Source organism: Rutidosis leptorrhynchoides, chromosome 4, assembly GCF_046630445.1.
Source record: "Rutidosis leptorrhynchoides isolate AG116_Rl617_1_P2 chromosome 4, CSIRO_AGI_Rlap_v1, whole genome shotgun sequence".
NCBI lineage: Eukaryota > Viridiplantae > Streptophyta > Magnoliopsida > Asterales > Asteraceae > Rutidosis > Rutidosis leptorrhynchoides.
Genome location: NC_092336.1, coordinates 613,292,600 through 613,319,425, shown reverse-complemented (window position 1 = coordinate 613,319,425; position 26,826 = coordinate 613,292,600). Strand labels below are relative to the sequence as shown.

General features: G+C 36.1%; 1 protein-coding gene and 1 long non-coding RNA gene across 6 annotated transcripts; both read right to left on the bottom strand.

The window, feature by feature from the left end:
- On the bottom strand, window positions 1-10,979 carry LOC139843031 (uncharacterized). Its single transcript, XM_071833116.1, has 3 exons — window positions 10,833-10,979; window positions 10,065-10,582; window positions 1-238 (listed from the first exon to the last, which is right to left on the bottom strand). Exons 1-3 carry the CDS (start codon window positions 10,977-10,979, stop codon window positions 1-3), a joined length of 903 nt encoding a protein of 300 aa, XP_071689217.1.
- Window positions 10,980-19,689: 8,710 nt separating this feature from the next.
- LOC139839813 (uncharacterized) lies at window positions 19,690-26,826 on the bottom strand. Of its 5 annotated transcripts, none has more exons than XR_011757080.1 (15): window positions 26,669-26,826; window positions 25,928-26,442; window positions 25,630-25,811; window positions 25,428-25,523; window positions 25,061-25,157; window positions 24,714-24,763; window positions 24,417-24,552; window positions 23,731-23,830; window positions 22,852-23,174; window positions 22,590-22,696; window positions 22,342-22,489; window positions 21,915-22,054; window positions 21,156-21,821; window positions 20,349-20,412; window positions 19,690-19,808 (listed from the first exon to the last, which is right to left on the bottom strand). It is a non-coding gene; the product is annotated as an uncharacterized lncRNA (long non-coding RNA). The 5 variants fall into 5 exon arrangements; XR_011757082.1 differs by lacking the exon at window positions 26,669-26,826 and having other exon boundaries at window positions 21,156-21,519; window positions 21,728-21,821; window positions 25,928-26,523; XR_011757083.1 differs by lacking the exon at window positions 26,669-26,826 and having other exon boundaries at window positions 21,156-21,519; window positions 21,783-21,821; window positions 25,928-26,523.

Sequence of the window (26,826 nt, the reverse complement as noted above, 5' to 3'; positions counted from 1 at the left end):
TTATGTAATTTGTGTATAAAACTGTAAATGTTGTAAACTGTGAACAGGTCCGTAACTGTATTTTTGAAGGCGCAAAGGTGTGTAATCAGACCTTGCGACCTTGCGTCCCGTAATAGCCGTAGACGCAAGGTCCTTCTTGCGGCCTTGCGCCTCGTATTTAGCAGCAGGCGCAAGGTGTTTCTTGCGTCTTTGCGCCTTTTTATTAAGCAGGCGCAAGGTGCTTCTTGCGTCCTTGCGCCTATTTTTGAAACATACGCAAGGTTCATCTTGCGACCTTGCGCCACAACATTTTTATTATTCTTGTAACACTAGCTTGTGCATTCAATATTATAACATATGAAGTAACACACGAAACCACATCATAAAATACTAATTAAAAAATATTACAACAATGGAAGACATCACACCTTAATTTGTTCCTGAAAATAAACGTATTCTAGGAACTAATTACTACCTAAATTGTACGTTGGATAAAACTGAGATTGATAAGCTTGAGATGGTTCGACTGTCTCTTTCGCCTTTGATGTAGCGACCCCGACAAATCGTCAAGTGACGGCGTCGACTACGTGGGTCCCATTACCTGATTATAAGTCTTTAAGATAACGTTTGACCAAAATATGTCGCCTTCATTTCAAAATAAGGATTGTTTCAAAGTTTACAGGAATTGTTCAACCAAAAGTTAAGTTACAACGTTATAAGTACGATTGAAATCTAGGCGACACAGTTTAAGGTAAGTCAAAAGACGCTCCATGAAATGCACGTATACTCGACATCCAATGCAAGTATCATATAGTAAGCGGAAGCATGTTTCACATATCGTGTAGTGACCTGAGAAAAACATAGAAATCTGTCAACGAAAACGTTGGTGAAATCATAGGTTTAAGTAAGTAGTTGAGTAAAAGTAAAGTAAGCCGAACCACAAGATTTGCAAAATTGAAATGATAATAGTACATTCTAAAAGTTAATATTCACGAGCACCCAATTATCAAAGCTTAACGTTCCGTCCGTTGAATACCCCATCAATTAGTGCTAGAACAACACTGTTCCCGAAAATATATTTCATTCGTAAACGGTAGCGAACCGTTTGAATGAGGGTTTGTCAAACCCATATGGCCATATAACATAAGTTCTCGCTTACACCATCTGATGTAACTAATGATAATCGGATTGAGGATTTTCGTTCTAAACTCGTATGTAGAATGTTTGTTTTCCCGTTCTTGTGTTCACTTAGTTCAAAAGAATCGTTTATGTTTTCTCATCCCAAAAGTAAGTTCAAAAGAGTAAAAAGTGGGACTATGATCTCACCTTTGATTGCAAGTGTAAATAGGTACTTCAACAAGTAATGTGCGCAAAGGACAACGCTAGTCTCGACCTAAACAAAGGTTGTATCAATAACGATAGTCACGAAGGGTCAAAGATGTTCAATTAGTTCTATGGCTCGTTACGACTCAATAATGTAGCATGTGAGTCAAGTTGTCATGTTTCATGCAAGGTACAAGTATAAAAACATGTTAGAACGATTGCACAATTATTTGGTTAAGTTTGATTAAAAGTCAACTTGGTCGGGTCAAAGTCAACAGAAAAGTCAACGGGGTCGGGTTGGATGTCCGACAATTTTTCTAAGTTATATAATCTTATGTGAGCATGTTGGCCAAGTTTCATGTTAATCGGAGGTCCGTAGCATAGCAAACATTTTCATGTCAAATGACCAAGTGAACAGCCAGTTTTAGCACAATGGGACGGCGTCCCAAATAGCTAGACGGCGTCCCTCTTTTAAGGTTGGGACGGCGTCCCTGAGAGCTAGACGGCGTCCCTCTTTTAAGTTTGGGACGGCGTCCTGCTTTTCTGGACGGCGTCCTGGTTTGTTTCCAGACCCTGTTTACTGCAACTCTAAGTGCACGAACCAAAACACAAACCAACACATTTTACAAACCGCAAACAATTAGAACATGTATTTTATATCATCGGAAAGCTCTTTCGACAAGGAACGCAACTAAGCACTTTTCATCAAGCAAAAACATCATATACTATAACCGAAATCCCGTCAAGCGATCAATAGAGGTTTATTTTCAAGTTTCAAGTTTATCAATTTTTAATTTAAGTTTCGGGAATCCAATTTATACATATGATATGCCGTTTTGAAGGTAATTAAGCATACAACACAACCTAACACTTACAACTAACATTCCATGTCATTCAAATCATTAAAAGTCCATTTTAAGTTCATGAAACCTTAATCTAAATTCACCAAATTTCATAATCAAATTTAGGAGGTTTCATTAATCAAACTATACATCATAATGAAGCTAGTGATGCTAGTAGCACAATTAAAACATCAACTTTTAACATCTAACAACATATGATCATCCTAAATTCAAGAACAACACAACAAAATTCAAGTTCATGCTAGTTACTCTAAAACAACGAGATCGAGCATATAAATCACATAAACAAACTAGACTCGAGCCATAGACACTAATTAACACTTTTATAAGTTAAAAACATCAAGAACACAAAATCTAGTGATTTTAGAAAGTTACCCAAATGAGATGAAGTTGGTACCAAAACGAAGAGGATGAAGAGAGGATCACGAATATGTAATTTATTTGGTTGCTAGCTCCCTAATCCGGATTTAGATGATGAATGAATGGATTTAGTTTTTGAGTGTGTGTTCTTGCTAGAGAGAAAGAGAGAGAGATGGAGGTGGAAATGAATGGGTGAAAGGGGTTTGACCCTTTGACCTAGTCAAGGGTTTGATCCCTTGTCAAGTTTAGTCCCTCAACTATGAATCGGGTGCGGGAATTAACCGAACGAATTATTTTAAATTTCACGGGAGTACGGGAGATATTAAATTCCGATAACGAGAATATTTAAAATGTTACTTAACAAAGGATACGAATCTAGATACGAAGGGTATTATTTAAAAAGAAAAAGACGGGCGTTAAAATAATTTAACGGAAAAATGCGGGATGTTACATTATCCACACCTCAAAAGAAATTTCGTCCCGAAATTTAGTTGGAAGTAATAATCGATGCCTCTCACTCGAGACTGGAGATGTCAATGCTATGAATAAGTGAAGGTACGTCCTTGAGTGTTCTCATAAATTTGGTTTGTCAGGGTTTTACGTTGCATTAAGGTTCGGTTTTTACGATCCCCGGTTTCAACTGGTTTTCCTATGAAGAGAAGTTTGTCGTTGATAGTTGATGTATTCAGCAGGATTGCACGTTCCTGTTCCGCAGGACACGTTTCTAAGTTTGTTACACGAAATGTAGGGTAAACGGAAACTTAATTGAGTCGGAAGTTCTAAACGGTAGGGAGCGGTTCCAATACGCCCCAAGGTTTCAAAAAGGGTTAACATGTCGCGGGTTTAACTTTCCCTGATTCCCGAAACGGATTACACCCTTCCAAGGTGCGGGTTCTCAATATTACGCGGTTACACACTGGGATTTGTGAGGTTCTCCTCTAAGTTTGGTATAACTCTTCTGGCGACAATGGGTTGTCTCGAGCCCTTCTCGGACTTGGATTATCTCAATTGTTGTTTCTTGGATGAGTTAAGATTCGGTGTTTTGTTTGCCACATGCTTTGGTCCAACGAATAGGGGTATGACATTAGCGGTCATATAGGGTTTCGGAAAGTGCGTGTGAACACACGAGTGGTAACTACTGTTGTAAGAGGTATCTATTAAAAGCGACCATGCAAGTTTGAAACATGTCTTTTGAAGACGTAAATCGTTCGTTTGTTCGGTTCGTCTGTTTGTGGGTGGTACGCGGTACTCATGTCTAAGCAGGTTCCCAAGGTTTCTTGTAAAACTAGAAGTGAAACGAGTATTCCGATACAGAATAATTGACAAAGATACACCGTGTTGGAAAAGAATCTCTTAAGATACGTTTGAACAAGTTAGTTAGGGTTCGAAAAATGTTCGTTAGGACTATTCACCCTCGTGGCGAATACTTATGTAATATGAGGAGTTTCTCTATCCATGGAGAAATGTTACAAGGAGTTTCTTTAAACGGAAAATGCGAACGGTAAGGATAGTAGTGAAATGAGGACTTAGAATAGGATGAGTTTACATCTCGAGGTTGTTATAACGTGCCTCTAGTTGTCCAAAGTTGAAGTCTGAAAGAGAAACGAGGTAGTACACGTAGTTGTATAGTTCGGGGTTGAATAATAGTTGACCGATTATCAGAAACACAAGGACGTTAAGTCAAAGAAGAGTGATGTATCGTTGGATTGTGTGTTATCTTAATTTCCAGTAATATCAGACGGTAACGGTGAAATAACAGAGGTATGTAGTGTGGTACGTGATGACAAGAATATTGATCGGATCCACAATTTAGTATTCGACTTCTTCGTGCAAAATAACGAATTTCCGTCCCGTTGATTTCGAGTCGAGGGAGTATGCCTTTCGGCGTCCAAGTAGAAATATTTCCATATTTGAGTCCCATCTGGTGTTGTACGAATTTAGCTAGAAATGTTGGTGTGAAGAATCACATTCAAGGCTCAGACATGAAGAGGTTTAAAGTTTTCCTTAGTGAGTTAACGAGTTTAAAAGTCGTGTAACACGAGAAAAGTCAGGAATGAATCTTCGGTAAAAATAGACGAGATCTAGGATTTTACGAATACAAGTCTGAGTTGAGAGAGTTTCATGATTACGTGTGGCTTGATTTCGAGATTGATTGTAATGCCTTGACCATTCACATCATGGTTTAGAAAATTGTACTTCGTTCAACAGAAATTCTCACTCGGAGAATTTGGTATAGAGTTGCTCTTTTCTCAAAAGTTCGAGCGTAAGATGGTGTTGTTGTTCGTTTTCCTTCTTTACTTGAATAACTCAAGATGTCATCTATAAATACGATAACCGATTTGTCTAGATAAGTTTGCATACGTGGTTTAGGAGGTTCATGAATACGGACAGAGTCCTAAATAAATCGAATGGTACTAAGAGAGATTTACAACTAACGTTGTGAGTTCGGAAGATGGCTTAGGAGACATCGTCTCCCCTAACCGGAACGGAGGTCGATTTAGGACGCACACGGGATTCATGCAATAATCATGAGGTCATGGATACAAGGAAGAGGGTATCGGTTTTCAACCGAAAATTACTTAGTTCACAATGATCTATACAAGACGTCGGGGAAACAATTTCTTTCTAACGAATAGGTTTTGAGCTCCTTAGTTCTATAGGTGTCAAGTCAAAATTCTTAACGTATATCCTCCGATAAAATATATAGGCACACAATATTTTCCGTTGGTCACTTAAATTGCCTAAGTAGTGTCTAGGGGAAAAGGTGGAGTGCAAAGAGCACGAGTCAAAGCCTTGGTTATAAAACGTCTAGCGGTAACCGAATCGAATAAGTATGAAATATACGGTTTGTTGTGAAGAAACGTACCCGTGACTAGTCCATCGTTGTCTCGGGCATCCTAGGGGTCGATGTTGATAGTTCAACGGCGTGCGTTGGGGTTGATTTCTTCTTTGGGCACACATTCCTAAAATGACCCAGTTGGCCACATTCGAAGCAAGCACCCGTCCTGTGTGCGTTGGGCACCTTTCGAGCGACGGTAGCGGTACTCTTACAGGCATGGGCCACATGTCCACTTATGTGACACTTGATGCAAAATGGTTTGCCACACTCACCAAAATGATGTTTGCGACACTTGTTACAATAAGGTAGATTTCCGGCATACCCTTTCTTGCCGCCGGGGGTGAGAGGCTTCTTGGAGAGGTTGTTATTGTTGTGGTTGCTTGGTTGCGAGGCTTCCCATTTTCTTTTGTTGTTACTCGAGTGGTTCTCGGCCATTGGTGCCGGTGCTTCCATTTCATTCACCGTTTCTAAAGTTTGGTGGGCCTTTGTTAAAGCCTCTTGTAGGTTAGTGGGTTGGGATGCCATTACCCCGTGTTGAATGCTCTTAGGGAGGCCATCCATGTAAAGTTCGACTCTTAGGGATTCGGGAGTCATGAGATTCGGACACATTGAGACTAGTTCGGTAAACCGTTGATTATAAGCTCCGAGGTCATTCCCGACCGTTTTTAAATTCTTTAGACCCTGTTCGAGCCTTCGAGTCTCGTCGCGCAGAAAATATTCGGTGATCATTCTTTCTCTTAATTCGGTCCATGAGAGTGTGTGGGCTTCATCGATACCCACCGATTGTACGTACTTGTTCCACCACGAGAGAGCAATGCCGGTGAAAGTGAGAGTGGAAAACTTGACCTTATCTTGGTCTCGACAACCGCTTGTGTTAAAAACGGTCTCCATTTGTTCAAACCATCGGGTGAGAGTAACCGGTCCTCCGGTTCCATCGAAAGTGGGAGGATTGTATTTCATGAAGTTCTTGTAGGAGCAACCTTCGCTTGAATTACCGGATCCATGATTGTTGTTGTTAGAAAAGTGATCGGCCACGGCCGTACCCACGGCGGTGGTTATCATTCGTTGAAGAGTTTGTTCCAGAGTTTCGAGAGGAGTATTGTGTTGACCTTGGTAAGCCATTGTTCCTTCATGACACAAGAATATCGTTGGTTAGTATTTTCAACAATACTAACCGGAGTATGGAATAAGGATAGAGAGAAAAATTTTCCTTGACTCGCCTTAAATTCTTTATGTCATAATGTCGGAACGTCCATGTGAATCACCGTAATATAATCCCGGAAATTATATTACCCTGATTCTCATGTGCATTTAACATTACTTCATAAAGTCAAGGTGGCGCATCAACAAAATTTATCAACGTAAGATCAAGATCGAATACAAGTCAGATATGATAGAAGAGTTCGAGTATAAATGCACAAATAGTCAAGTAATTCCTACTTCAGTCTATATGCCGGTTGTAGTCTAGATTCACCTATGTACCCTATGACTCGGGGTTGACACAAATGAACTCTAAATCCCTACAACCAAGGCTCTGATACCACTTGTAGCGACCCCGACAAATCGTCAAGTGACGGCGTCGACTACGTGGGTCCCATTACCTGATTATAAGTCTTTAAGATAACGTTTGACCAAAATATGTCGCCTTCATTTCAAAATAAGGATTGTTTCAAAGTTTACAGGAATTGTTCAACCAAAAGTTAAGTTACAACGTTATAAGTACGATTGAAATCTAGGCGACACAGTTTAAGGTAAGTCAAAAGACGCTCCATGAAATGCACGTATACTCGACATCCAATGCAAGTATCATATAGTAAGCGGAAGCATGTTTCACATATCGTGTAGTGACCTGAGAAAAACATAGAAATCTGTCAACGAAAACGTTGGTGAAATCATAGGTTTAAGTAAGTAGTTGAGTAAAAGTAAAGTAAGCCGAACCACAAGATTTGCAAAATTGAAATGATAATAGTACATTCTAAAAGTTAATATTCACGAGCACCCAATTATCAAAGCTTAACGTTCCGTCCGTTGAATACCCCATCAATTAGTGCTAGAACAACACTGTTCCCGAAAATATATTTCATTCGTAAACGGTAGCGAACCGTTTGAATGAGGGTTTGTCAAACCCATATGGCCATATAACATAAGTTCTCGCTTACACCATCTGATGTAACTAATGATAATCGGATTGAGGATTTTCGTTCTAAACTCGTATGTAGAATGTTTGTTTTCCCGTTCTTGTGTTCACTTAGTTCAAAAGAATCGTTTATGTTTTCTCATCCCAAAAGTAAGTTCAAAAGAGTAAAAAGTGGGACTATGATCTCACCTTTGATTGCAAGTGTAAATAGGTACTTCAACAAGTAATGTGCGCAAAGGACAACGCTAGTCTCGACCTAAACAAAGGTTGTATCAATAACGATAGTCACGAAGGGTCAAAGATGTTCAATTAGTTCTATGGCTCGTTACGACTCAATAATGTAGCATGTGAGTCAAGTTGTCATGTTTCATGCAAGGTACAAGTATAAAAACATGTTAGAACGATTGCACAATTATTTGGTTAAGTTTGATTAAAAGTCAACTTGGTCGGGTCAAAGTCAACAGAAAAGTCAACGGGGTCGGGTTGGATGCCCGACAATTTTTCTAAGTTATATAATCTTATGTGAGCATGTTGGCCAAGTTTCATGTTAATCGGAGGTCCGTAGCATAGCAAACATTTTCATGTCAAATGACCAAGTGAACAGCCAGTTTTAGCACAATGGGACGGCGTCCCAAATAGCTAGACGGCGTCCCTCTTTTAAGGTTGGGACGGCGTCCCTGAGAGCTAGACGGCGTCCCTCTTTTAAGTTTGGGACGGCGTCCTGCTTTTCTGGACGGCGTCCTGGTTTGTTTCCAGACCCTGTTTACTGCAACTCTAAGTGCACGAACCAAAACACAAACCAACACATTTTACAAACCGCAAACAATTAGAACATGTATTTTATATCATCGGAAAGCTCTTTCGACAAGGAACGCAACTAAGCACTTTTCATCAAGCAAAAACATCATATACTATAACCGAAATCCCGTCAAGCGATCAATAGAGGTTTATTTTCAAGTTTCAAGTTTATCAATTTTTAATTTAAGTTTCGGGAATCCAATTTATACATATGATATGCCGTTTTGAAGGTAATTAAGCATACAACACAACCTAACACTTACAACTAACATTCCATGTCATTCAAATCATTAAAAGTCCATTTTAAGTTCATGAAACCTTAATCTAAATTCACCAAATTTCATAATCAAATTTAGGAGGTTTCATTAATCAAACTATACATCATAATGAAGCTAGTGATGCTAGTAGCACAATTAAAACATCAACTTTTAACATCTAACAACATATGATCATCCTAAATTCAAGAACAACACAACAAAATTCAAGTTCATGCTAGTTACTCTAAAACAACGAGATCGAGCATATAAATCACATAAACAAACTAGACTCGAGCCATAGACACTAATTAACACTTTTATAAGTTAAAAACATCAAGAACACAAAATCTAGTGATTTTAGAAAGTTACCCAAATGAGATGAAGTTGGTACCAAAACGAAGAGGATGAAGAGAGGATCACGAATATGTAATTTATTTGGTTGCTAGCTCCCTAATCCGGATTTAGATGATGAATGAATGGATTTAGTTTTTGAGTGTGTGTTCTTGCTAGAGAGAAAGAGAGAGAGATGGAGGTGGAAATGAATGGGTGAAAGGGGTTTGACCCTTTGACCTAGTCAAGGGTTTGATCCCTTGTCAAGTTTAGTCCCTCAACTATGAATCGGGTGCGGGAATTAACCGAACGAATTATTTTAAATTTCACGGGAGTACGGGAGATATTAAATTCCGATAACGAGAATATTTAAAATGTTACTTAACAAAGGATACGAATCTAGATACGAAGGGTATTATTTAAAAAGAAAAAGACGGGCGTTAAAATAATTTAACGGAAAAATGCGGGATGTTACATTTGAGGTTGTGTTTCTTGCCCGTTGAGAAGTTGATTCACCTGTTCGGTCATAAGCAGCTGGGCATGTTGATCGAGAATGACCTGGTTCTTTGCAACGACTACAAGTTCTTACTTTTTTTGAAGTTTCTTCACCTTTTGAAGGAATGCGTTTTTTACCTTTAGGACGTCCAGGTTGTCTTTTCTTTAGAACTGGGGGGTGTACAAGTTGCAAAATCCCGGGACCCCGATCCGACCATTCAGACCGATGGGGGAGAGGAAGAATGTGTTCGGAATACGTATTTATGTATGTTTGAGTGCTGAACCAATGTGATACATAACAACTAATATCCTCCACTCCGAAGTGTCGTGCTGATGCAATCACATGACCGCAGGGTATGCCTGATAATTGCCATTGACCACATGAACAAGTTCTATCTTGTAGATTAACCAACCCATTTTTTCGTCCATCATGTACCTCTATTAGATCATTTGTCGATGGAAATGCTCGCCATCTTCTTGATTTGTCCGTCCTCTTAGCTAGCTTACGTTCAACATATGGAGTAACCGGTGAAGTAAGACTAACTGATTTGTTGCGATGTTTGAAATACCAATCCTGTATTGAACAACGAAAAAATTCGAACAACATGCAAACGGGTAGTTTACGAGCATGTCTTGATAGAGAGTTTATAGACTCTACAATGTTGCTTGTAAGGTATGAATACCTAATATGAGTAGATTGACTTCTGGACCATCTATTGATACCATCCTCACATAGAACTTTATAAGACGCTTTCAATCTCCTTCGAAATACATCTAGATGATCATGAAAATCCGACGCACGGTACGCCTTAACCATTTTCCAAAAGTGCCAGTCGAAGAATTTCATCTTGTTGGATTTAGTTTTGATGTTCATGAATAAATGACGTGCACAATGAGCGTGAAACGCTTCCGGAAACACGTTTGCAATGCCGTGTGCTATTGAAGCAGCACGATCAGAAATAAAAGTAATCTCTGACATACGATCAACCATACCATAACTCATTAAATGATCTCTTAGGTTACCAAAAAACCATGACCAAACACTGTTTGTCTCGCCTTCACCAATTCCATAAGCCAATGGCAAAATTCCATTATTGCCATCCATCGCAACAGCAACTAAATTAGTACCCAGGTACCCACCCTTTAAATGTGCAGCATCGACGATGATTATCGGGCGGACATGTTGCACAAATGATCGAATCTGCATGAAATTTTCACAGTAAATCAAATATTATTAATAAAGACCTCATACACCATACGCAAGGCGCAAGGAACACTCTTCTGTCTTGCGCCCACGAAGCGCAAGTAAAGCCTTGCGTCCTTGCGTCTTTAATGCCAGGCGCAAGGTTTTTATTGCGTCCTTGCGTATTCGTTGGCGCAAGGTGACCCTTGCGCCTTTGCGTATGGTGTACATATTAAAAGGTGGTTTTTGCTAATATATATTTACTTACAACTACTCCAATGGACATGTAACACATCACAAATTTATTTTCTTTATCGGTAACCAAATTGGTGATGGTCCCCGGGTTGTGGATCTTAAGGTTATGAAGGTAAATGGGAAGCATTCTAAAGGAGTCATCACTACTGCCACGTAACATCTCTATTGCTTGACACTTGGCCCTCCATGCTTGATTGTATGATACGCTCACTCTAAACCGATTAGCTACATCATCACGTATATCTTTTGGTTTATACTCTCGATTAGCAGCCTTGAACGAATCCATAAGAATACTACCCAACACCTTTTTAGTAGCATGTTTATTGTTTCCCATAATTTGTGTGCGTGAGCAAGTGTGTACGTCATGCAACTTTTTAACCATAAAGTTTTCAGTGTGTCTTATTTTGTATGCACTACATTTCCACTCACAATTTGGCAACACACATTTAGCGATGTACCGAGATTTGTCTGACTTTACAGGCTTTATTTGAAAGTTTTCTTCAAGGCATTTTGTAAATAGCTGGTTTAGGAATTCTTCCTTGTTCGAAAACGTTTGACGAACTTTGACCAAATCAGATACCTGATACGTGGTTGGAATTGGGGTCGTAAATTCTGGGTTTTCTTCATCTTGCTGACTGTGTAGAGTTGGCATATTCCAGAATACATCTTGTTTTTCTTCATCTTCTTCATCTTCATCTTCCTCGTCACTTGCTTCATCCGATTCACTAGATCCAACAACAGGTATAAACGGGTTCTCTATTTTTTTTATTTTACACACGTTCTCGGCGCCATGGTTGAAGAAGTCAAATTCTTCTGTGTTTGGAGGTGGTATTTCAGCCTGTTTTTCTTCCAAATAGTGTGTTTCGAGGTTTGGTTAGGAATTGTGTATTTCATCCTGTTCTTTTTGCAGATGGTGAGTTTGTTTGTTTGGTTGAGACTCGAGAATCCGGAGGTTTTGTTGGAGATGGTGTGTTTGTGGATTTTGTTGGGGCTGGTGTGTTTGTGAATTTTGTCCGGGTTGAAGCATTCTAACTTTGTCGACAACATAAATATCAATAGGCTCGTTTGTGACAGCGTGTTTTAAAAACTCAAAAAAATCTTCATGATCATCAGTAATATCAAAAATATGATTATTATCAATATATCTTAGCGAAACAGGTGCATTAGGTGGCAATTCAATTTTTTTGAGAATTTTCCTTAACAATACTCTTCGATTTATTGGTTTTTGTGGAACAAGTGGTAGTTTTAATCTGGTTCTAAAACAGTCAAGAGGCAGATACATAGGTATGTTGTTAACAAATTCAAAATTACCCCCACAACATACATGAACAACAAATGCTTCATCATTACTACAGCTCATTAAGACACAAATTAGTGAAAAAATAGATAAAAGTTGGTACCTTAACGATGCTCTAATGACTTGATCTTTTTGAAAATGAAAATGAAGTGAAATAAAATGATTAATCTGGAGTTCTAACTCATTAAATAGACATGTACATAATCTTATCCATAAAGGTACAAAGAATCCAAAAAAATCTTATCCAGAAATCAGGAAAAATCCATTCTGATAAGACGCAAGGCGCAAGGACGCAAGGACGCAAGTCCTTATCCTTGCGCCTTGCGTTTACACGCAAAGGCGCAAGCCGCAAGGTCGCAAGGTCTAAAGATACTTGCGCCTTGCGCGGGCAAATTCTCAACAACAAAAAAAGGGGGTTCCAGCTCAGAAAAGGCCAAAAAAATGGGTATTTTGGTGATTGACCCTATAAATATACATGTTGTTTGTTTCGTGAATATTCGGTGTTGGATTTAGCTAGCTATGCCCATTCTATTAATTAATCTTTCTTAACCACGCAGGCTTACCTGAGTGGCCACCGAGTTGCCCAAAGAAGCACACCACCCGGGTTCAATCCTTGGCTATGCCAAATTGTTCAAAAAGGGCGTGTGACTAGAGAGTGCGCATAATGCGCAATTCACCCGGTACCAGGTCTCACGCTCCGGAGGCTTGATTACCCGAGGTTTTACCTTCTATGAGGGAGCCAATGTGCTCGTTTATAGGAGGATTTCCTTGCTTACCCAAAATATACATGTTGACTACGATTTATTTTGTGCATAATTTTACAAGATGTTAAAAATTGAAGGATGAAAATTGTATTTTTGTATTTCTGCACAAAAACTTCAACCACCATTAAAACTGAACATTTTTTTTTTTCTTTCTTTCTATGCAGCATTTGGAAAAAATACATTAGTTGCTTAAAATTTTGGGGAGGCTAGCACCCTTTCATGCATCCCCTAAAGATCCGCCTATGACCCGTATAATAAGCACCATAAAATATTACATTAGCCAGCTCTTTTCATTCTTGGCGTTCGGAGGAAGGCCAACCCCTAAAATTAATTGAATTGTAGCTAAAATCTAGCCTGAAAATAAGTACTTGCAAAATATAAATTTAATATACTTGTTTTTCCCCACATACTAACAATTAAAAATTGTACCCGTTGAACAAGTCTCATCTCATCTCAACAAATGAAAAAAGGAACACCCTGCAATTATTGATTCTATTATTATTATTTTACGAAAATGCAGTATAAACGGTTCGAAAGATCTAGTCAATATTCTATGTGTCTGAAAGGTGCTTACTTTAATCCTACAGTTTAAGGACAACTTTATTGTAACTGAATAAAATCGATGAATACAATAGTTTATACTTGAGAGGTAAAATTTTGTACAAATTTTCAGGTCTTGCATTACTCTTATTCGTTATATAAGAAGACACTATAGCAACATCAAAGTTATCATAATCTAAATTTTGAAGCAAATGTTTCTATTAGGGACAAAGTAGAATCTTGAAACGTAATATTAAATAGAAAATAGAGTATTAAGAAAAATCATATAAAAATAATTAGAAGTTGGGAAGTGATACAACGCTTGTGGCTGGATGGTTTATCCTGCATCGCTCATCAACGGTGTCATTGACAATGCAAAAGCAGAGTTAGAACATAATATAACATATTTGGATTGGACTCGGTTTAATAGGGGCAGGATCAATGGGGAAGTAACTAAGCGGGGGGAAGCAAATTTTTTTTTTTTTTTTTTTTGGAATTTTTTTTTCCGGCATCACGATCACACGAAAATATGAACATTTAGAAGAGACACTTCGTGATGAATGTTATTATTTAGGCGAGAAAACGATCGACAAAAATAACATTCAAGATAATATTGTTCGTGAAGAATATGAACGTTTTTTTTCTTCATGTTTTGTGAAGTAAAATTTAGCCCGACTTAGAGTTTAGGATTTAGGGTTTGGTGTTTTGGGTTTATGCCCTAAACTCTAAACCGTTCTTGTTAAAAACTCAATCTAAATCCTAAATCTAAACCCTAAATCTAAACCCTAAATTTCTAAACCCTAATATCTAAACCCTATAAACCGTAATATCTAAACCCTAATATCTAAACCCCAATAGCTAAAACATCAACATACGCTCGAAAAACACGATAATTGTCATATATTAATTCTTCGAGCGTTTTCCCGCCAAAATAAAAACATTTATCACAAAGTGTCTCTACTAAATGTTCATATTTTCATTTCATCTATAATGTTCGTGAACAAAGTTTTTTCAAAAAACGAAAAAAAAAAAAAGTTTTTGCTTCCCCCCGATTGGTTACTTCCTCATTGATCCTGCCCCTATATATATATATATATATATATATATATATATATATATATATATATATATATATATATATATATATATATATATATATATTTTCCGGCATCAAGATCACATGAAAATATGAACATTTAGAAGAGACACTTCGTGATGAATGTTATTATTTAGGCGGGAAAACGATCGACAAAAATAACATTCAAGATAATATTGTTCGTGAAGAATATGAACGTTTTTTTTTTTTTTTTTTTCATGTTTTGTGAAGTAAAATTTAGCCCAATTTAGAGTTTAGGGTTTAGGGTTTGGTGTTTTGGGTTTATTCCATAAACCCAAAACACCAAACCCTAAACCCTAAACTCTAAACCGTTCGTGTTAAAAACTCAATCTAAATCCTAAATCTAAACCCTAAATCTAAACCCTAAACCCTAAATTTCTAAACCCTAATATCTAAACCCTATAAACCCTAATATCTAAAACCCAATAGCTAAAACCTCAACATACGCTTGAAAAACACGATAATTGTTATATATTACTTCTTCGAGCGTTTTCCCGCCAAAATAAAAACATTTATCACAAAGTGTCTCTACTAAATGTTCATATTTTCATCTCATCTATAATGTTCGTGAACAAAATTTTTTCAAAAAACGAAGAAAAAAAAAAAGTTTTTGCTTTCCCCCGATTGGTTACTTCCCTCTTGATCCTACCACTATATATATATATATATATATATATATATATATATATATATATATATATATATATATATATATATACACCTGCAAACTAATTAGTCAGATATGTTTTATTATTGTATTTCACAAGTTAATTACGGATAACTAGCTTTTCCAGAAAACGGGCAAGAAAAAGTAAAGGCAGATTTATTGAACGTGGCCTGGCCCTGTTTTAACTTGTGACAAAAGTGACCATTTACAACCCAAGCCCTGTTTTCACACGTTAGCCCATCTTGCCGCATCTGATATACAACTTTTTAAATTTCCAAGGCAGTTAGTGGCTAATCTAGGATTTTGTTTCGACGGGGGCAAAATGGAAAAAAAAAAAAAATAATAAAAAAAAAAAAATAAATAAATACAATAATGGAGGCAAAACTTTGAACTTTAACATATCAATACACTAGAATAAAATTCGATCACTGGGGGCGGCCGGCCCCGGCTGCACCACTCTGGCTCTGCCCCCCTTAGGCACACAAAGTAAAGTAGTAAACATACCCTCTGGTTATGGATCATTTGCGATGCACTTTTATGGTAGACAGGCACTTCATAGACAAAAGTAGGCTTAACATACCAAACTCAACTCTTCTTGAGGAACAGTTGTCAGTTTCTTCTACTGTTGAATGTTTTCGGGCTTAACAAACACATCAGTTGTCTCCTTGACAAAAGCCTATCTTGATGATCAATCATATAAGGTTGTGTCAAGCATGGTGTCTTATTTGTAGCAAAGCATACCTGCATCGGGTGCAATTAGAGATTGGGGAACTTTGCCTTGTAATAACAAGGCTTGAAAATAAGATAACGACCACAATGTACAAATAGCTGTTATAGGACATATGTAAGAACTTGACTGGATTAAAAGGAACCAGAAGGATATAACATACTAATGAGTGGTCAAAGTTGAGACAACCCCAGTACACCTTCATTGCCATCTTCAATACTCAGTAAACAATGACATCTGCGGTAGAATCGGACTATTTGATGCATGACTGTTTCGCAAGCAACTGGGATGCAAATTCGAGCGTTAGGCGGGTCATAATCAGTAAACTCTTGTACGGGTCATAATCAATAAACTCTTGTACGGATAGCTGCTTTTTCTTATTAAAAGAAGTAAAGAACTTTTGCATGTAAATACATATCCCGTTAGGCTGACATTTTGATCAATTTTAAACCATGATTTGTGTGTTTAATTTGACTACAAAAAACCCAATTATTAATTTAACAATAACAATCTAAAGAATTTACTAATATAGCAATGTATGGGGCGACTTTCAACCCGTTTGTTTATTTCCTTTTCAGCTATATATCTAATTCCACCCATTTGACCAGATAGATATACTCACATAGCATTAGATATACAACATAGCCCCAATCACCCATTTCACAAACATTCGAAATACTAACTTGAAAAGCATTTGATGTCCTCAAACGGAAGAGAATTGAAGAGTATCTAACATGTAAAATTATGTTTCCCATTATTTATCATTGCTATTATAAGACTGATGCTAAATTGCTCTAACGTCTTCACGAAAGTTTACTATAAATTAAAGCTAGCTTCAAACAGGAACAAAAAAGAACACTAGATCTTCGAAAATGGTCACACAAACTGAGAATGTGAAATGTGAAAACAAAATGAAATCAAAACCTTAGTACAAACCGTAAACAAGCGCCATAAAATCTTACATTGACCAGTTTCAACCCGAGGCCTGTTTTGAACCTTTAATCAATCAACCCACCCCTTCTTGTCTCATCCGATATAAAAGTATTTAACTTGCCTATTGCCATCACTTCGGAAAATGAAATACTAATATTATAATGAAGAAGAAAACAAACTTCTCTTACCGACAAATTTCCATTATTCGCTCAGCAAGAAAATTTTATACTTGGAGATCAAAACCTCTACAACAAAGCAAACCAAACATCCACACAATTTTTTCCCTAGCCCATTTTGTTTCTTTTACTTAGTTTAGAGCAAATTAGACTTCTTACAATGAACGATTATAAGAAAAATAAATGAGGCCAATATAATGACATACCTGAAATCACATACGGAGTATATATTATTCAGCAAATACTAATGTAAGAATAATATACAGCTATATCAGACTTCTCCTCTGCCAAATCATCCCATCGCCTGAGAACCTATAAAAATAATAGTGTATGACAGCAAAAGCAAGACGTGAAGGTGGTATCTAATAGGTGACAAGTTCGACTTGTTTACTTATAAATGGGTCAATCTGGGTTACGTTTTATCGAAGAATAAAATTGTACTAATACTGTTTTATAATACTTCACATGTTAGTTACTGATAACTAGCTTTACTTGAAAATTGGCAAGAAAAAGTGTCGGTAGATTTACTCAACCTGGCCTGGCCCGTTAAACTTGTGCCAGAAATGACCACTATGAACCTAAGATCTGTTTTGACCCGTTAATCAACCCGCCCATCTTGTCACATCTGATTCAAAAGAATTTGAATTTCCAAGGCACATAACATTCCAATGAGTTCAGAATAATATTCACTTAGGGTCAAGTTGAGATAACACTAGAACACCTTCATGGCCATCTTCAATACTCATTACAATGACATCTGGGCCTTTAAAAGCGGAAACAAAAAGATAAAAGTCAGAATCTGAAATGTAAATATTAAAAGATATAACATACTTGGACTTGGTTTTATGAAGGATGTAAAATGTAAAATACCTTCGAACTAATAAATATCAAAGAGTGAGCAGACACATAGTTGATCTGCAAAAAGGCAATCAGAGTGCAAATATAGACAGATATAACGAGAAACAAAGAGTAGTCAAATATGTTTTGACAATACAACTACTGTTTCCACAGGCTGTTAAGCATATAACAACAGGAAGTTGAAATATCTGATCCTTTATCAACTTATAAACCAAAGATAAAATACGCACAAGTACGCTAAAATTTGAGATGATAGAAATGAATATTGTGTAACAATGTGTATGTTATACTACCTTACTTACGATCATCTATATAATACTCACTAGCTGAGTTATTTACGCATGTAATGTGTTCAATGAAACCACCTGCATGCCTTTTAAGTAATAACCTGGAACCAATCTATAGCGAATTCAGCGTCATCTTTCATTCGTTTCTGTGTACCCACACCATTCCCATGCAAGTTGCAATATTTCTTCTTCTTCTTCTTCATTTTTTTTTTTTTTTTTAGTATTCGAACTCAGCCAAAAAAACATACACATTGTAACATCTGCTGATGTAATTCATAGTTGGGCTGTAGCTTCCTAATGTGTATAATGCGATGTTATACCAGAACGAGAACGAGTTTAATATGGTCTGCACTGAGATTTTTGGAACTATTATACTTAAGTTGCCTATCGTCATCACTTCAACAATGAAATCCTTAAATAATAATGAACAAGAAAATAAACTTCTGTTACTGACAAATTTCCATTATTTGTTTTCATCTTCAGCATTCTTAAATTGGAAATTTGGTAGCAAATGAAATGTATAAGCCCAGCATCTGATAATATTTTCAAATGAAGTAGACTAACCAACTCCTACAACAAAATATTGTATAAACATCATAGCATTTTAAATGTCTAATGAATAAGGTAGAAATACATTTGTTAGTGTTTAAAAACTTATGTAATTCAAGTTTTTAAGCTACAAAAGTGAACCAGGATGAAGAATTGAGTCATTAGTGCTGTACAGAATCATATGGTAGATCAAGAATAAGAACAACAAAGCAAACAAACAACCCCGTTTGTTTATTTTACTTAGCTTAGCAAGCATATTAATCTTTTATAAGGAATGATTGTAATAAAAACAAATGAGACCTATATAATGACAAACCTGAAATCACTTGTATATATTTCAGAGACTTCGGCCAAAAGCATCTCACACTGAGGTTTTATAGCATCAGAATCATGATTGATTAGAATAGTCCGCTTCAACCAGAGAGCTTACGAAAAGACAGTCTATGACAAGAAAGAAGCAAGACATGAAGGTTCTATCAAATAGGTGACCATTTCGACTGATTTACATATAAATGGGTCAATCTGGGTTGCGTTTTATCGGTGAATAAGTATATAATTGTAATAATAGTGTTTTAGTATACTTCACAAGTTAGTTATTAATAACTAGCTTTTCCTCAAAATGGGCCAGAAAAAGTGTTGGCAGATTTATTCAACACGGCTTGGCCCGTTTAACTTGTGCCAAAAAATACCAGTTTCAACCCAAAGCCTGTCTTGACCCCTCTAATCAACCCACCCTTTTTGTCTCATCCGATATAAAAGTATTTAAATTTGCAAGGCACACACTGACACACACACACAGTAATCGTACCATCTGGCAGTGAGATTCCACAATTATACTTAACTTGCCTATTTCATCACTTCAGAAATTGAAATCCCGAAATCACTTGGAGCAAATTAGATTTTTACAGGGAACGATAATAAGAAAAATAAATGAGGCCTATATTAATGACAAACCTGAAATCACTTGTATGTGTAGTTCAGCTATATCAGACATCGCCTATAACAAACAATCCCATTTTTGAGGTTTTATAGCATCAGAATCAAGATTGACTAAAAAGGTTAGCTTCCCATCACCTGAGAATCGATAAAAATAACAGTGAGACAGAAAAAGCGAGACATAAAGGTGCTATTAAATAGGTGACACATTCAACTCATTTACCTATAAATGGGTCAATTTGGGTTGTGTTTTATCAGTAACTTAGAGTATTGATGTGATAAAACAGTTTTATTATACTTCATATGTTAGTGAGAACTAGTTATTCTTGAAAATGGGCAAGAAGAAGTGTCGCCGTGTCATTCAAACTGTCCTGGCCCATTTATCTTGTACCAAAAAAGATCAGTTTCAACCCAAGACCTGTTTTGACCCGTTAAATCAACCCCGCCCATCTTGTCACATCTGATGCAAAAGTATTTGAATTTCCAAGGCACAAACCATATACGTACCCTCTGGCATATAAATCAGTTGCTATACACTTTACTATCTACATAGACAAACACAAGCCTGAATATAGGGCAATAGGAGAACTTTTCCTTGGAATAGAGGGCTTGATTGAACAAGCATTGAAAACGACCACAATTTATAACATACTAATGAGTTCAGAAATATTCACTTACGGTCAAGTTAAGATAAACCTGGAACACCTTCGTGGCCATCTTAATACAGCAGGGCCTTTAAAACCTGAAACAAATAGATAAAGTCAGAATCTGAAAAGTGAACTCAAAAGGATGTAACATATTTGGACTCGCAGACACATATTAAAATACCTTCAAACTAAATAAATCAAAGAGCAAGCAGACACATATTAAAACTGCAATAAGGCAATCAGAGTGCAAATAGACAGATATAAAGAGAAACAAAGTGTAGTCGAATATGTGTTGACAATACAACACAATCCTACTGTTTCCACTGGTTGTTTAGACATTGTGAAAGTAAACTACTTTGCTTATTTACCACTTAGCTCAATAGCAGTATCTCTACAACTGCTTTATTTGTCAACATCTTACAAGAAACAAAGCAGCCAGCCTACTACCGAAAGACACGGGTACAATATCGAGTACAATATCCAACACAAGTTATGAATCATTGAATGGGAAAAATATTTTAGCACATTCCCAGAAATAACTACCATAAAAGAAAGAAAATCATGATAGTGAATTTTTATGAAAAATAAAATAGAATAGAACAAAAAAAAACGCAATTTCAGATAATTTAACAAAGAATTAAGCAAACTCAAATTTAAGAGTATCAACAGTATCGTAAAAAACCCTATTTTCTACATGATCAAAGCAAAAAAAAAAAAAAAAAAAAAAAAAAAAAAAAAAAAAAAAAAAACCCCTAGTTTTTTAGAGATTTTAACACTATTAGAACAAAAATCTTAATTTGGTATAATAACAAAATCAAAGGAGAAGTAACGAACTTACAGATACGGTGATTAGAGGCATGAAGGCTGTCTAATAAAAGAGAATACTAGATAATACTATCACGAATATCAAACAGAGCCCAGATTCAACCAGTACAGACTAACCCGGCCAATCAATCTGAACTGTTTTGACCCATACTAAAAAGTGAGCCATTTAAGTCAGAGCCCAGATTCAACCATTACCATCACGTGCATCATGCAGCCTCTAACAGGAACGCAAATTTTGTTTTGACCTTGTAAAACAAGCTATTAACTGTATTCTGAGTTCTCATTCTTTTCATCCTTAACTAGCTTCGACGACACCTACCCTACCAATTTGTGTGAAATACTGATTGGATATTAGGCACACTGCCGTCAACCCAAACCTGAAAATAAGAAAACCAGTGATTCAAATTTGATATCTCGTTCAACACAATTAGAAAAACTTTATAAAAAAAAGAAAGTTCAGGTCTGAAGACACATAAGACTAAACATAATAATTGCAAGTCATGATATAACCCGATATTGAACCCTCAATTCCAAACAGAATTTGGAAACCAACGTCGAAACCCACAAAGAAGAGACTTGTTTTACAAGTTATAATGTACTCCAGTAATGAAACCATCAATTCCGGCAGCGCCAACCCCACCTGTTTGACGTGAGAGGTAAATCAAGCTCACTTAACAGCCTGCACAAAGACTGAACTCCTTATCATTCTAATATTCATCGTCAAGATAGTCATTTATATTAAAATGAAGAAGGAAAAAAAAAATTGTCTTGCCTACAAATTTCGATTTTCATTCTCATCGTCAAGATCTCCAAATTGAAAAGTTGGTAGCACATGGATAAATGCGAGACCAGCATCTCATAATATTTCCAAATGATGTACACCAAAAGCCAACTCTTTCACCAAAATATTGTCTGAACATTATAGCATTTAGAACTTGGGCTGTGTTTTATTTTATCAGTGATTCAGAATTTTATAGTGCAAATAATGTAATATTATTGTGCAAATATTGTTTTATTTAACTTCACAAGTTAGTTACTGATAGCTAGCTTTTCACAAGTAAGTTACTACAATATTTAACTTGTGCCAAAAGTGACCATTTTCAGCCGAAAACATGTTTTCACATGTTATTCAACCCGCACATCTTGTCGCATCTGACATATAAGTATTTGTATTTCCAAGTCACACACATTAAACGTACCCTCTCAACTCTTTCCGGGAACGGTTGTCATTCCATCTACAGTTGAATGTTTCGGGGCTTAACAAACACACCAGTTGTCCTTGACGAAAGCCTATCCTGATGATCGATCATATGTTGAAATCTTCACCAAATTTTCAGCTGAAATCATCTGCACACACACAAAAAATACACAATAATTTTTTTATCAATAAAACAAACAAAAGCAGAGGTTGTGTCAAGCATGGTGTTTTATTTGTAACAAAACATACCTGCATTGGGTACAATTAGAGATCAGAGAACTTTGCCTTGTAATACAGGGCTTGAAAATAAAATATACGTTGGACAAGCACTGATAACGACCACAATGTACGAGTAACTGTTATTGGACAAGTAAGAACTTGACTGGATTAGATGGAACCAGAAGGATATATAGCATACTAATGATTCATAACCCTGAAGACCAATTGTACTTGGAAATTAATAGTTAAAGAAAAATTCATTATATGAATTAAGTAATATATTGACACATACCAATTGTACTTTGCATCATATGACCCATAACATCAAAAAGGGAACCAATCAAAATCTGCAACAGATCCACGTAATAGGCAGTTAAATCCGGATGAACAATTAAGTCATTAGTTCTGTACAGAATCATATGCAAGTTTTACAAGGAACGATTATAAGAAATATAAATGAGACCTATATAACGACAAACCTGAAATCACTTGTATATAATGACAAACCAGAATAATCAACTATAGCAGACTTCTGCCAAATCATCTCATTCTATGGTTTTATAGCATCATAATCAAGATTGACCAAAACAGTCCGCTTCGCATCACCTGAGATGCCTACAGAAAAAGCAGTCCAACAGAGAAGCAAGACATGAAAGTTTTATCAAATAGGTGGCCTTTTCGTTTGATTTAATTATAAATGGGTTAATCTGGGTTGCTTTTGACCGTGACTTGGTATATAATTGTAATAATACTGTTTTATTAGACTTCAAAAGTTAGTTACTGATAACTAGCTTTTCCTGAAAAAGGGCCACACAATGTGTCAGCAGATTTTTTCAACCTGGTTTGGACCGTTTACCGTGTGCCAAAGATAAACAGTTTCAACCCAAAGCCTGTTTTGAACCCTTTCAATCCCACCTTTCTTATCGCATCTGATATAAAAGTATGTAATTTCTAAGGCACACACAGTAAACGTACCCTCTGGCATTATAATCATTTGCTATGGTCGGTGCAGTGAGACTTGTGGAACAATTATACTTAACTTGCCTATTGTCATCACTTTGGAAATTGGAATCCTTACATTATATATGAAGATGGGAATAAACTTCTCTCACCGAAAAATTTCCATTAATCGGTGAGCAAGAAAAGTTAATAGTTGGTGATCAAAACTTACATGATAAGCAAAGGCAACATAACTTCCACGGATATCACGATGAACAGTTGAGTCATTAGAACTGATTGACTAAAAAGTTCGTTTCCCATCACCTGAGAACCTATATAAAATAACAGTGTATGACAGAAAAAGCGAGACATGAAGGAGCAATTAAATAGGTGATAGATATGACTCATTTACGTAATAATGGGTCAATCTGGGTTGTGTTTTATCAGTGACTTAATGTGATTATACAGTTTTATTATAATTCACATGTGCTAGTTTTAATACATGGACTCGGTTTTATAAAGGATGTAAAAATACCTTCAAACTAATAATAACAAAGAGCGAGCAGACACATAGTTAATCTGCGAAAAGTTAATCAGAGTGCAAACAGACAGATATAAAGAGAAACAGCAGTCGAATATTATTTTTCATTACAACACAATCCTACTGTTTCCACTCTAGCTGTGAAGCATGTGCAATTTTTGAATAACAATTTTGTAAAAAGATAAAAGATGCACAACTACGCTAAAATTAACAATTTTGTAAGAACAAACTCCTTTAAGTTAGTAGTCATCCCAACCTAAAATTTTAAACTTTAAACACTGGATAACAAAGCATATCAAGATATACAGATAGAATTATTTGCAAAAATAGATTCTTTTAATTCGCTACTCCGTATTTTATAGAGAAGGGTACTTCACCTTAATATGATTCCCGGGTAAAGGAAGCATATGTACTGTATCAGCCTTGGTATCATGGCCATAACCTTTTGGCTGTAATATTACATTTGAGAAGCCTCTGATCATCTCTTTGAAACTGTTAACAGTTAAATCATACCTGTTTGTGGTGAAGTATGAATTATTGTATGTTAAAACAAGATTCTTGATGCAATCAAATGTAAATCACGATGAACAAAATCATTTATATCTTCAATTCCGTTTCGCGTAACTGATAAAGTAACGGAAGATGTACTGTATTGGAATAAAGAAAACATGAACCTCGAAAGATCATCCACAATTGAGGCAATTATTGACTTAGATAGGCTATCCTGCAATTCAAAATCAACATAAAAATATAAAAAATTTCATTAACTAGAAAACAACCCACAAAATACAATGTCATCCATACGGCCCCTTTTGATATCCAAAATAACCCGCTACAACTAGCTCTTTTTTGAGTTTATTTTACACTTTAAGTTATACGCCCACGCTAATTTCACTTTATCTTCTACCTGATACTTTATAAGAGCAACAGCAGCAACAATAATAGTAATAGTAATAATAGTACTAGCAAAGTTCCAAAAAAGATAATAGTAATAGTAAATAATGAAGAGGTGGTATCTTACATTCTTAAAGTTGAGCAGTAACAAAATGGTCGGTTCGGATTATGGTCAAAGATGATCATTTCGGATGGCCGTAATGTAGAAGGAAAAAAACTTTCACCTACAAATTTCCATTTTTCATTATCATCGTCAAGATCTCCAAGTTGGAAAATTGGGAGCAAATGGATATATGTGAGCCCAACATCTGACAAAAATTATTCAAATGGAGTAGACCAACAGACTCCTTAACAATAAAATATTGTCTACACATTATAGCATTTTAAATGTCTAATGAGTAACAAACAAATACATGTGTTAGTGTTTAGAAATTTTCACTTGTAATTCATGTTTTTGAGCGAATAAAAGTTAATGCTTGAGGATCTATACTAACCTGAGAAGCAAAGGCAACATAAGCTCTACGAATATCAGGACGGATAGTTGAGTCATTAGTACTGTACATGATGATCAAGGACAACGAACGACAACACTGCAAAGTGCAAACGCACAAATTTCCACACGTTAATCAACCCGCCCATCTTGTCGCATCTGATATATAAGTATTTAAATTTCCAAGGCACACATAGTAAACGTACCCTCTGGCATATGGATCATTTGCTATACACATAGTAACTTGTCTATTGTCATAACTTCAGAAATTGAAATCATTAATGAGCAAGAAAATAAACTTCTCTTACGACAATTTTCCATTATTCATTTTCATCTGATAATATGTTCAAATGAAGTAGACCACCCAACTCCTTTAGCAAAATATTGTCTATACATCATAACAGCATTGTGATGAACAATTGAGTCATTAGTATCGTACAAAATCATATGCTAGATCAAGGAAAGATTATAAGAAAAACAAATGAGACCTATATAATGACAAACCTGAAATCACTTGTATATTCAGAGAATACCAACGTCATAATAATCAGCTATAGCAGACTTCTGCCGAATTATCTCATTCTGAGGTTTTGTAGCATCAGAATCAAGATTGACTAAAGCAAGACATGAAAGTTCTATCAAATAGGTGGCCATTTCAACTGATTTACTTATAAATGGGTCAATCTGGGTTGCATTTTACCGTGACTTAGTATATAATAATTGTAATAATACTGTTTTATTATACTTTACAAGTTGGTTACTAATAATTAGCTTTTCCTGAAAATGGGCCGGAAAAAATGTTGGCAGATTTATTCAACCTGGCTTGGCCCGTTTAACTTGTGTCAAAAATGACCAGTTTCAACCCAAAGCCTGTTTTGACCCCTTTATTTAACCCACCCTTATTGTCATCACTTATGGAAAATGAAATACTTAAATAATAAGGAAATTAACTTCTCTTACCGACAAATTTCCATAATTCGTTGAGCAAGAAAAGTTAATACTTGGGGATCAAAACTCACCTGAGTGAACAAAAGGCAACATAACCTCCACAGATATCACAATGAACAGTTGCATTAGCACCGTAACATAATCATATGCAAGATGAAGGGCAAGGATAACAAAGGAAACAAACAACCCACAATTTTTTCCTTCCACATTATGTTTCTTTTACTTAGCATAGAGCAAATTATAGTTGTACAACGAACGATTATAAGAAACACAAATAAAACCTGTATAATGACAAACCTGAAATCACTTGTATAATAATCAGCTATATCAGACTTCTTATCTACCAAATCATCCCATTTTTGAGGATTTATAGCATCAGATTCAAGATTGACTAAAATTATTCGCTTCCCATCACCCGAGAATCTATAAAAATAACAATGTATGGCAGAAAGAGC

Bases quoted from the DNA above. Each gene is read 5' to 3' on its own strand.
- LOC139843031 (XM_071833116.1), bottom strand. From the start codon at position 10,979: ATGTTACGTGGCAGTAGTGATGACTCCTTTAGAATGCTTCCCATTTAC. The intron at 10,583-10,832 runs GTAAGTAAATAT...AATTTCATGCAG, and splicing joins ACATGTCCATTGGAGTAGTT to ATTCGATCATTTGTGCAACA. The intron at 239-10,064 runs GTATTCATACCT...TTTCAAAAATAG, and splicing joins AGTCAATCTACTCATATTAG to GCGCAAGGACGCAAGAAGCA.